Raw genomic sequence first — 11,453 nt, forward strand, 5'->3', positions numbered from 1 at the left:
GAATATGGTTCCAGATGCCTGAATGGCTGCCCACATCTTAACCTTAAATTTGAATAGTTAACATTGTTGGGATGGGCCAGAGGGTGCGCGTACACACACACACACACACACACACACACACACACACACACACACACACACACACACACACACACACACACACACACACACACACACACGTTTTTAGTTCCATCAGCTCCTAAAATATTAATTACTATGTGATCAAGCTGTTAAATTTCAACCTGGGACAAGGAACACAGATAGTAAAATGAAATTGGCAACCCAATGAAAGGAGTCTTTGGTAGATAAACTGAAACAATACCACTATTTAGATGAGGGAAACGGCCAAAGGAAATAGTCAAATGAGGCACCTGGTCTTCCTGTAGAGAGTTATGTGAGCGTATAACGTGTGCAGCCCCGACTCTGTCAGCTCCTGACAAATCTGTGAGGATGGAGAAGATGTCGGGTGTCGACCTGCACATGGAGACTTCAGAGGGAGGCCTGAAGGAGCTGGTGCTCAAGTGGTTCACCGAGACTCAGGCACTGCTCATCCTGAACCCTAACGGAAACTTCCCCGACTGGTTTCAAGGCTTTGCTGCACGAAAGTAAGCAAAGAGTCCAACTATAGAATCAGTGTTGACAGAGAGAAGAGAAGTCTGAGTTTTCTTGTGGAAGTTTAAGACTTTAAAATAGAAGTCTCCTCCTCTTCATCTTTAGTTTTGGCCTTTGTTTTTGGTGTTTTTGCTGCTTGGCAACAAACAGCCATTAGGTCACCAACTGGAATGGAGCGTGCATTATCTTGGCAATTTAGGAGCAAACCTGCTTATTTCCAGTGTAACAAATTTGTTCTGATTATATTTTGTAGTAACGAGTGACTAAGATGCTGAGGAGGAAATGTAGTGGAGTAAAAGTATACATTTTATTTAGGAAATGTAGTGGAGTAAAAGTAGAGTATCTTATCTCCATCTCAAAAAAGGTTTTTATAACATTAGCTTTGCATTAAAGCAAGACAATTCGACTTTTGATTGATTTAATGTTTCAGGGCATATTTTTTTATTACAAAAGTGACATAGTCTTGCTTTAAGGAAACAGACATAAAGAATGTTTGCAGAGTGAAAAATCTATTTATTTGACAGGATCGATGACCCTGGGTGTAACAGAAATGAATGTATCGTCCGTAGATCTTTGTCCAGTCCATCACTAAACAGAGGTTTCATGACATGGCAGCAGCATTATTTTTGAATCTAATTTCTAATGTCTCGGTCTCGGCCTCAGGGACACGGAAGATCTACTGAGAGATAAAGCTCTGGGCTGTTTCCTCATTCGCCTCAGTGACAAAGCCATCGGCTACATCCTGTCCTACAAGTGAGGAAAATCAAGTCTGATAAACATTGTCCAGTTGCCTCTTTACTGTCTTTTGTAAATCATCTCACTGGTCGTGCTTTTTTTTTTTCCTCTAAAGGGGCCTCGACAGGTGTCGCCATTTTGTCATCACCCAGAATCCAGATGGACAGTTCGTCATATCAGGAGACTGTCAGACATACGGCAGTCTCACAGAGCTGATAGAGCATTACAAAGTCAGCCCCATCCAGCCCTTTGGAGAATACCTGACCTCCAGTTGTTATGAGGTGAGGAGGGGCCTGTTTGTTGCAAGTGTTAAAGCTTTAGTGCGTAACTTTTTGATATTAATGAACGTCCGTTACATTCAAGCCATTGCCAAATGAGTTGCTACAAAGCTAATTAAGACCATCAGCTCCACACACCTCTCTCTGTATTTCTCAGTATGGCTATGTTCAGAAGACTGTGGCGTCCAGAAACTCGAGCGCGGTGCGGGTTCATGGAAGGCTTGTATCATGTGGACGCGCCTCATGGGGGAGACAGAAACTACACACTATAGCTTTAAGATCCTTGCACCCTGAAGGTCCTTGCACACTGAGTCTGAAATTTTCGTATGCGTTTTTCTGTATCCATCACCCGAAAAATTTGTCATGCATGGAAACCTTGCAGTAGCCTGGCTCTGCCCTCCTACGTACTTCCACTCAATTTTCATTTTCCTTCAGTACATCGTCTGGGTTTGCGGTATATTCACGGGTTTCCTCCGGCCAATCTTTACCGGTCGTATCAGCGAACAGAGGGAGTGGCTGAGAACGATGACGTTGAGGTTGTGCGCTAATTTGAGTTGTAGTTCCGTAATGGCGGCGGAGAAATATGCGAGTGAAGCCATTCGGTCCGTTGTTGTAACGCTGCCGAATATCCAGAAGTTAAAGCCCGAGCAAGAACAATCTTTGCTGAGTTGTGTTGGTGGCCGTGATGTTGTGGCCCTCCTCCCCACCGGGTTCGGGAAAAGTTCGATTTTGCAGCTCGCTCCGTTAGTGGTGATCGGGTTGGCTAAGGCGAACGCTAGCGAAGCTAAGCCGACATCATAGCCAACCAGCAATTGGTTATGGTAGATCCAGAGTGGCTCTGGGCAGATCCAATAGTTTTAAACTTCAACAGAGTACCCGCCTTCAAGGAAGAACATCAAAAGCTAGTATGTGAGGCTAGCAATGACTTTGTATGAGTATGTGAGAAAAATGACTTTTTAATCTGTTGCCATGAAATAATTGAGGAGGCACATGTCTGTTCTTTTGTATGGCAGATCATTTACTTTCATAGCTGCTTTTGTTGCCTGAAGCACAACGCTTGATTGCATTTGTGCATTGTGCATTTGTTAACCCTAGAGACTGTCCTTCACCGAAAAAACGCCTAAATAAGTACTTTTATTTACGTTTATAGTGACGGCACCTTCTAGTGGCTGTAGTAGTTATGACGGGAGCAAAGCAGGAAGTAAGGTTATAATACATTCTTGTTGTGGATAGGTCAAAAAACACAGGACTTTCACCCAGGAAGGTTCGAGTCAAGTTTTATTTTTTACTTTACGGAACAAACAGAGTTTAGTCACGTTCTGCGTCCTGTGCATAACTGGAAGTACAGTAGTGTCTGACTTTAGCCCAAATCATGACATTTTTCTAAACTAATTAGTTTTTGTGCCTAAACCAAACTGTGACCTTTTCAGTGTTTAACACCGCAACCATTACACTCTCTGGTTTACCACTAGGGGTGCTAATTTATATTACCCTGTATGTGGTAGGCCTATTAGAGGGTAGAAACAAACGACCTATATGGTCGTATGGTTTGGAGGTCTCGTAACTCTAATGCAGAAGTGTCAAACTCAAGTTCACTAAGGGCCACACTAGAAAAAGAGAATCACCATCAAGGGCCAGACATGTAGAGTTTATTGACATGCTTTTATTTAATTGAAAAAGTGAAATATCTTCTCACTGTATGTTGCATTTTTCATCATTTTTGTAGTTTTTTTTCAACTTTTGTTGCTTTTTTCGTCTTTTTTGTAACTTTCTCCAACGTTTTAGTCAGGTTTTTTTTATTTGTCATTTTTTCTGATGTTTTTAGCACTTTTTTCATCGTTCTTGTTCCTTTTTTTTACACTTTTGACACTGGTTTTGGACACTTTTTTGGACACTTTTGTCGCATTGTTCCCGACATAAAGCCCAACAAAAGTCAGCAAAAAAAGTTCCATAAGCCATCATAGATTTTAGCAAATCAAAAAAAAAAAACATTCCCGTCTTTGATTTGGCGCACAAGCCCACATTTATTTTGAACCTAAATTGATATGCGGGCCGGATCAAAATCTGCGAGGGGCCGGGTTCGGCCCGCGGGCCATGAGTTTGACACGTGTGCTCTAATGTAACACAGTTTTGTCATTTTAATGACATTTTTAACAGGTTGAATCAGATATAAAACAAAATACACTGTTTGCTCCACTTCAACACTCCACAATCTGAGAGCCATATTGCAGCACCACTGGTTTAATTTGACTGGTGCCTGCATCATTTGCATGTCTCACTTGTGTGAAGAGACAATAACTCCGGTGGTTCTTTTCAGGTAAACACAGGTGAGCTGTATGATGTGGTGAATTACAACCCCAAACAAAAGCCTGGGGTGAGTGTCCAAGCTCTGCGGACTCTCTGGGACCAAAAACATAATCATCACAGCAACCCTGGCAACAATCAAAGGATTCAGCAGCAAAATGACTCTCCTGCAGCTCAGCCACCTGCACTGCCAGCTAAATCCAAAAGCAGAAAGCTGACGGGAGCAGTGTCTGTAGACACAATGTCCCTCTCACAGGTATGACGGAAATGAGAACTAATCAATTATGCATGTATGTTTGTTGGAGAATTCAGCTTCACACGAAGACACTTTTATAATTCTGTTCTTCATCAAAAGGTTGTATTTATTCTAAGGTGTTTGAATGCCTGACACCTTTGCAGAGGTGGAAGAAGTACTCAGATCTTTTACTTAATTAAGTAAAAGTAGTCCAGCATCCCGGGATGGGAGAAAAACGTGCTCTGGTTTATTGGCATTTCTTTAAACCAATCACAATCATCTTGGATGGGGCAAAGTGCTGGACCTAGCAACAGTGCCGCTGCAAAATAGGAACTTGTTTTGGTGTAACGTGTACATTCAAAAGTTGTTTTAGTCGGGAAACAGAAAACTCAGATTGGACAGATAGTCTAGCTAGCTGTCTGGATTTACCCTGCAGAGATCTGAGGAGCAGTTAACCATAGTCCTCAGAAATCCACCAGAGGTTAGAACGCCAACACAAGAAAAGAGGAGGGTGACGGACATCCGTCCGAAATGAGGGACGCCCGCCGGAATTTCCGGCGGCACCTGAACAATCCCAGAAATGAAACGTCGTTGATATAGACTGAGACCACCTAAACCGAGACAAAGTCATCACTAAGACCAGGGAGTATCGAGGCAGAGACAAGACCAAGACCAATGCAAGTCCCACACTGCATGACATGAATAAACGTGGAAAATGCTAACCATAGGCACTCCTCGAATTGATCTAAAAGATCCACATTTGCATAAAAAAAATTCACACGAGACAATAGTTAAAATGCAGTCAATTCCGAGACGAAACCGAGACCTTCAAAAAGTGGTCTTGAGACCAAGACAAATAAAGGTTCTGCATTTTAGATTTTACTCACTTAATATTGTCTTCATTCAAAGTCAAAATAACATTGCAGATTTGAGTGTTTATGAAAATCTTCGTACATTGACATCACACAGACACAAAGAGAGTCACATCCAAACCACACACACCAGACCCAACTGAATAAATAGCTCAATAAAAAGGTTAAAGATTCCATGTGAGTTCTAAATACAGATTTTTATCCGAGTGTTCAGTGGTCAGCTTGCGTCATATGTGAGAGATTAAGTCCTGCCAGTCCTGCCAGTCTGACGTTTACTAAAACAAATCAACCTGATTTGATTTTAGTATGACTTTTTTAAGTCGTGCATAACAGTCAAATAAAATAGTAACATAAATACTCTAGAGCAGTCATACAAAAACTAGTGTGTTAAAGGGAGAGTTCAGATGTTTTGAAGTGTGGTTGTATGAGCTACTTCTCCATAGTAAGTGTGTTATTAGTCTCACATTTCCAGACCTTCCTCCACAGCGCTGCGGAGGAGGGTCTGGCTAGTCCACAAAAAACATTCCAGGATGGGAGAAAAATGTGCCCTGGTTAATTGGCATTTCTTTAAACCAATCACAATCGTCTTGGGCGGCGCTAGGCGTCCGACAGAGAGTCGTGCATCAGAAAACTTGAAGATTGGACAGATAGTCTAGCTAGCTGTCTGGATTTACCCTGCAGAGATCTGAGGAGCAGTTAACCATAGTCCTCATAAGGTACACAGAGGTATTTCCGGCGGCACCGCAGCAATACCGGAAGTGGATTGTCGTGGACATAGACTAGTGTGTTAGCTACAGTAGATGGCGGTTGGCGCGCCCCCAGTTTGGAGAAGCAGACAGGAGTACCGACACGCTAATGTCCTGCTCTGGCCGGGTGCAGCAGCTAAACACATTTTAAACACCTAAAAACATCTATATCTGTGTAATTGTATGCTATATTTAGAATATTTTCAGCACTTTGCCTTGCTGTCAGACAGCCCTTTACGACGGGGAACTGAAGCCGTTATCTCTTCAATTGCCACCAGACTCCTTTGACAAAAACAGTAATTTTACCTCGCAGAACACGGGAGTTGCTGGTCTACCGCTGTCCGCTGCCTCCTAGATAGTTTGTGATATTGTGTGACTTTGGTGTTTCAAAGGGTTAGGATTCATCAAAGTCACACAGTTACACAAATGAACTAACCAATGTTTTTCAGTAGGAACCATTGGGCTTGGAGCTGAGAACAACGATTGTGTAGGGAAGTCAAACAGTATTGAGCATTGGTGTTTTTGGTTGTTCACAACAAGAACATCCTTTAAAATGCAGAAAGTAATCCATCTGCTGAAGAAGATCATGTGATACAATTGCTACAAATGGACCATGAGGAGAGATTGTTTTTGTCATCCATATTCTCACTGTTCTGGTATCCTGTCTTTCAGGTTGTTCCTCCAGTACCAAAGAGAGGCATTCCTCTTGGCTTCTCCCTGAGTGGGTCTTTGCCCGACACAACATCCCATCCTAGTGAAACCCAGACCGACCCAAACAGATCGCAGAGACTCAGAGGAAACACAAACCCAGCGCTAATGTCTGACAGGGACTCATTTAACACCACTGACACGAGCTATCCAGGTGATCTTTGTCCACCGGGGCTCACATACTCGGAGCTGACACAGATGGAGAGCAGAAGCAAATCTCTTCCAAGACTCAACAACAGCAACATGGAGGAAGAGGAGGATGACGAGTACTCGAACCAGCTCGGTAGTCCCGCTTTCAAAACATCTTATTCACCCACTCCTCCGAAGAGGGTCACCTGTCACACCTACTCCCTCCACGACCCCAGAGACAGTCCGCGGCCGAGCAGCTCCAGGTCAGAACAGCAGGGTGGTGACGTGGAAATGTTGAAGTCCAACCCGCTGTACCACACCTCGGATGCACCTGGAGGGAGATCAGCTCAGCTGGGAGACGGCATGTATGCTGAGGTTCCCCAGATACCGACACCTGCTGGGATGCCTGATAACACCTATGAGCAGATCCCTGGGGAGGCTGTGGTCGTCCAGGGCAACATGTACGAGTCGCTGGAGGATGTGAAGACCAAGAAGCCAAAATCAACCTGGGGGAAAAATGTAAGTCAGAACCTGGAACGCATTCTTATGAACGGGTACGATATAGTACGAAAATGTACGCACACTAGTGTGGTAGTGCGTTCCATTTACCTCGGAACTCGGAAGCCGGAGCTGGGAATGACGTCATTGAATGCATTCCATACAAGTCGGATTTTTCATTGTGGGTTAGCCATTGTTAGCAATTCCAGTAGTTAACAATGCATTACGCTGTTATTGTGCATACAAACAGCACAGCAACATGTTGGTTGGGGTGGTGGATGGGTCAAACACCACAGGACTTTCACCCAGGAGACTGGGGATCGTGTCCCACGTGTCACGTTTCCTAAACCCAACCGTCTGTTCTTCTTTTCCTAAACCTAACCGTCTGTTCTTCTTTTCCTAAACCCAACCGTCTGTTCTTCTTTTCCTAAACCTAACCGTCTGTTCTTCTTTTCCTAAACCTAACCGTCTGTTCTTCTTTTCCTAAACCCAACCGTCTGTTCTTCTTTTCCTAAACCCAACCGTCTGTTCTTCTTTTCCTAAACCTAACCGTCTGTTCTTCTTTTCCTAAACCTAACCGTCTGTTCTTCTTTTCCTAAACCCAACCGTCTGTTCTTCTTTTCCTAAACCCAACCGTCCCGTTCTTGTCCCGCGTGTCACGTAAACGTACCTTTTATAAGCCCACCCACCATCTTTTCCTTAACCTAACTGCGACAAAAGTGACGCCAATAGTCCCGACCCAGCGCGTTTAGATAAAGCGCGTTTAGACATGACGCTAAAGGAGACTTTTAGTGTCAATAACAACGCCAAAGACACCTGACCAAGCGTCCGTATTTTACGCGATGGGAGTGAGAATATGTTGGGTGCATACAGCTATAAATACGTGGAATACATACAAATTACAGCGCTTTACGTTTCGTAGTTATATGAACGAATGGTTCATGAGAACAGTCTACTCAGAAAGAATAATCAGAGTTGTTGATGTCATCGAGAGCAATAATATTTCATTTAACTCGCTGTCCTTTTTTTCTGTTTGCAGAATATGAAATGGAAGAATTTCCTTCCCGATTACAAGAAGAAATAAAAAGAACTCAGCGACTGTTTGTTATTTGGTAAATTGAGGCAGAAATGAAATGAGTATTACAAATAAATCCCTTTTATGAGTCCATTTTATTAAGAAAGAAAGTCATGTAGAATCCAGATGTTTAAACACTGCAAAAAATACTATTTTATATACAAATCCAGCAGCAGTTACCATTATGTATATTCTGTAGTTTTCCTTTACATTTAAAATGCTTTGTAATAAACTAAATTAAGACAATTCGTTCTATTATTTGGATTATTATTCACTTCCTGAAAATGGTCTTTATGGAATTGTAGACTTTTTTTGGAAGGTGAGAAACTAACTAACAGGGAAGAAAATGACTTCAGGGACACACAGTAAATGATGGTAATGGTAAATAAGAAATAATCTAGTTCTTCCTTATATATTCCATAAAATCAGAGAGTTTAACATGGCCTATAAAATATTTCAATAATATTTTGAGTATTTTATAGTTGTATGGCTTATAGTTCTTGATAACATTGCGCTGGGGACGTGGTAAAATAAAGCACATGTACCCAAAAAAAGCTCAGTAAAGTTTTAAAATAAAGTGCATTATTCTGTTTATGTGATAAAGGGGACCTTAATCTATGATTTAAGCCATTTGTTGTAAACATTTGACACAGTATAAGGAAATGTATGAGGAAGTTATTCATGGGGACAGGAACTTGCTGCATAACAGGAATGTAGAAGTAGTAATAGTATTATTGTAGTTATTGTATGTGGTTCAGTATTTCGTCATTTGTTTATTTTGTCATTAAACCTTTTCAAACATCTTTAGACTAATTTATTTTACTTGGTTGTTACCTAGAGGTTCAATTCAAAATTCGTCATAAAAAATACCCCGTGAATGTTACTGTAGCCAAATATGCAGACAAAGGTAGTGCTTGTTCCTTCTGTGGTGATATGGATGAAACACTATTACACCTTTTTTTTGAATGTGAGAAAACTAAAATATTTCTCAGTGACTTAAATAGTCACCTTTTTGATCCACCTTACTCTCTTAGCATAAAAGATTTTCTTTTTTATTTTAATAATCCTGATTATTTGGATTATCTAGTGAACTTTTTTGTTTTGCAAGCTACACTACCGGTCAAAAGTTTGGGGTCACTTAGAAATTTCCATTCCACTCCATTATAGACAGAATACCAGCTGAGATCAGTTGCATTGTTTTTTTAATCAGGGCAGCAGTTTTCAGATTACATTATGTGCTTACATAATTGCAAAAGGGTTCTCCAATGTTTTCTCAGTTAGCCTTTTAAAATGATATCAGATTAGTAACCGGAATGAGCCTTTGGAACATTGGATGAATGGTTGCTGATAATGGGCAATGTAGATATTGCATTAAAGATCAGCCACCCACTCAGATCAGCTGGTATTCTGTCTGTAATGGAAATTTGTAAGTGACCCCAAACTTTTGACTGGTAGTGTAAGTTTTTTATTCATAAACAGAAATTGCAAAAATGACAGCCTTCCTTCCAGGTATTTAAGTTAGAAATAGATTTGCTCCTTAAATCACTTCATATAATTAAAAATAACCAAAAAAAATGATCGGTTTCTGTGTCTCTTCTACACAGTCTGCAAGTTTTCCTCTTTGTTTTGTTTTGTATATGATGTTGTTTTTTTTCTTTTTCTTTTCTTTTTTGTTTTGTTTGTTGTTGTTGTATGTGTCTTGTTTTTTGTATGGAAAACTGTAATGTCAAACCATGACAGTGTATGATGTTTTTGTGTATTTGTATCTTTAAGCATCAATAAAAAATTAAATAAAAAAAAGACTAATTCATTTTATTTTAAAAGCAATATTACTCACTGAAAAGTTTGTGTCAGTATTCATTATTCAGCATTCATTCATTGCATATTAAACTGGGCCTACAATAACTTGTAGGGCAGCTAGAGCATTTATACCTTTTTAGCATAGAAAATCAAGCTATTCAAATAGCCTAATAATTGTTGGCATGATTTTATAAATCATGTTTTAATGTTAATCATACATGTGGCACAGTGAATCCTCAGGATGAACTGTATCTGTGGATCTTAGTGATGACCTTACCTATAGGCCAGTAAGCCTATCATCAGTGGGGATTTATATTTGCTAATAATATATTAAGACTTTTTAATTTTTGAAAAAAACTTTCAAAAATTAGCAATAATTTGGAGGCCCCCCTGCATTGACTCTGAGGACCCTTCTAGGAGTCCCGGACCCCCTGTTGAAGATCCCTGCAGTATACCACACATACATAAGACAATAGGAAGGTCTGACAAGCAATGAGCAATTCATAACCTCAAGAAACCTAGAATGAAAATATTATCCAAAGTGCAATATTCACAGCAATAAAAAGAGAAATTAAAGTGCCAGAGAGTTACATAATTGTGCAACGATGCAGTTAAAATACCAAAGACAGTTTCAGTGTTTTCATTGTGCGGTCTAATTGCTGTGTATGCACAGGTGATTTGCTCTACCTCGTAGTTCTAATTTTCTGCATTTTCTATATTTTGTCTCATTTTCTCAGTTTTTTTGCCCTGTATTCAATTTCACTTCTTTGTTCTTTGGAGCAACTTTGTTTACAAATAAGTAATTGCATAATTGTTGCTTGATTCTTATTTTCATTTAGTCAGCGTGACACCTGACACTACTGCTCGTAGAGTTTGTCTGTGAGATTCTAACTCATAGATCAAATTGTTTAAGGCGTCACTTTTGGCTCTGAGTAGTTGTGACGCCATTTCTCACTATTTTTACAAACCAACCAACCAACCAATCAATCAATTAATGGAGAAAATAATCAGCAGATGAATCCATCATGAAAATAATCAAAGGTAAATAGTTCAAAATGAGCTCCAGCTCAACCAACTCCAAAATTAAAACCCTGCTTTTAACCCTCATGTCGTCCTCGGGTCAAATTTGACCCGTTATCAAAATGTCTGTATCAGGAATATGGGGTTCGTTTTTAACCAAATTACCCAAAAATAACATGGATGGTTCCCTACAACGCTCTTCGCAAGTACAATTAATGATCACTATACTTTCATTACATTGTAAGTGTTTTCTTTAATTTTATAGTATTTGAAAAAAATGTAAACGGTTTCTAAACAGTATTCGGACTAAACTTTGACATAAACCAGTCTGTGATTATCCATCAACTTACATTACTCCAATATTAGTCAAAATAATTCATCATTTCTGCTTTTTGACTCCAAAATTTGGTATAATTTCCTTTAAAAGAGGTTTATTGACCA

General features: G+C 40.2%; 1 protein-coding gene across 1 annotated transcript; it reads left to right on the top strand.

Annotated features, from left to right (window-relative positions):
* The first annotated feature begins 400 nt into the window (after window positions 1–400).
* Window positions 401–8,290, top strand: si:ch211-112g6.4 (SH2 domain-containing protein 7). The gene is made up of 6 exons (XM_031323511.2): window positions 401–605; window positions 1,276–1,365; window positions 1,463–1,628; window positions 3,943–4,185; window positions 6,455–7,138; window positions 8,157–8,290. Exons 1-6 carry the CDS (start codon window positions 451–453, stop codon window positions 8,199–8,201), a joined length of 1,383 nt encoding a protein of 460 aa, XP_031179371.2. The 5' UTR covers window positions 401–450; the 3' UTR covers window positions 8,202–8,290.
* The last annotated feature ends 3,163 nt before the right edge of the window (window positions 8,291–11,453 follow it).

Source organism: Sander lucioperca, chromosome 3 (genome assembly GCF_008315115.2).
Source record: "Sander lucioperca isolate FBNREF2018 chromosome 3, SLUC_FBN_1.2, whole genome shotgun sequence".
Lineage (NCBI taxonomy): Eukaryota > Metazoa > Chordata > Actinopteri > Perciformes > Percidae > Sander > Sander lucioperca.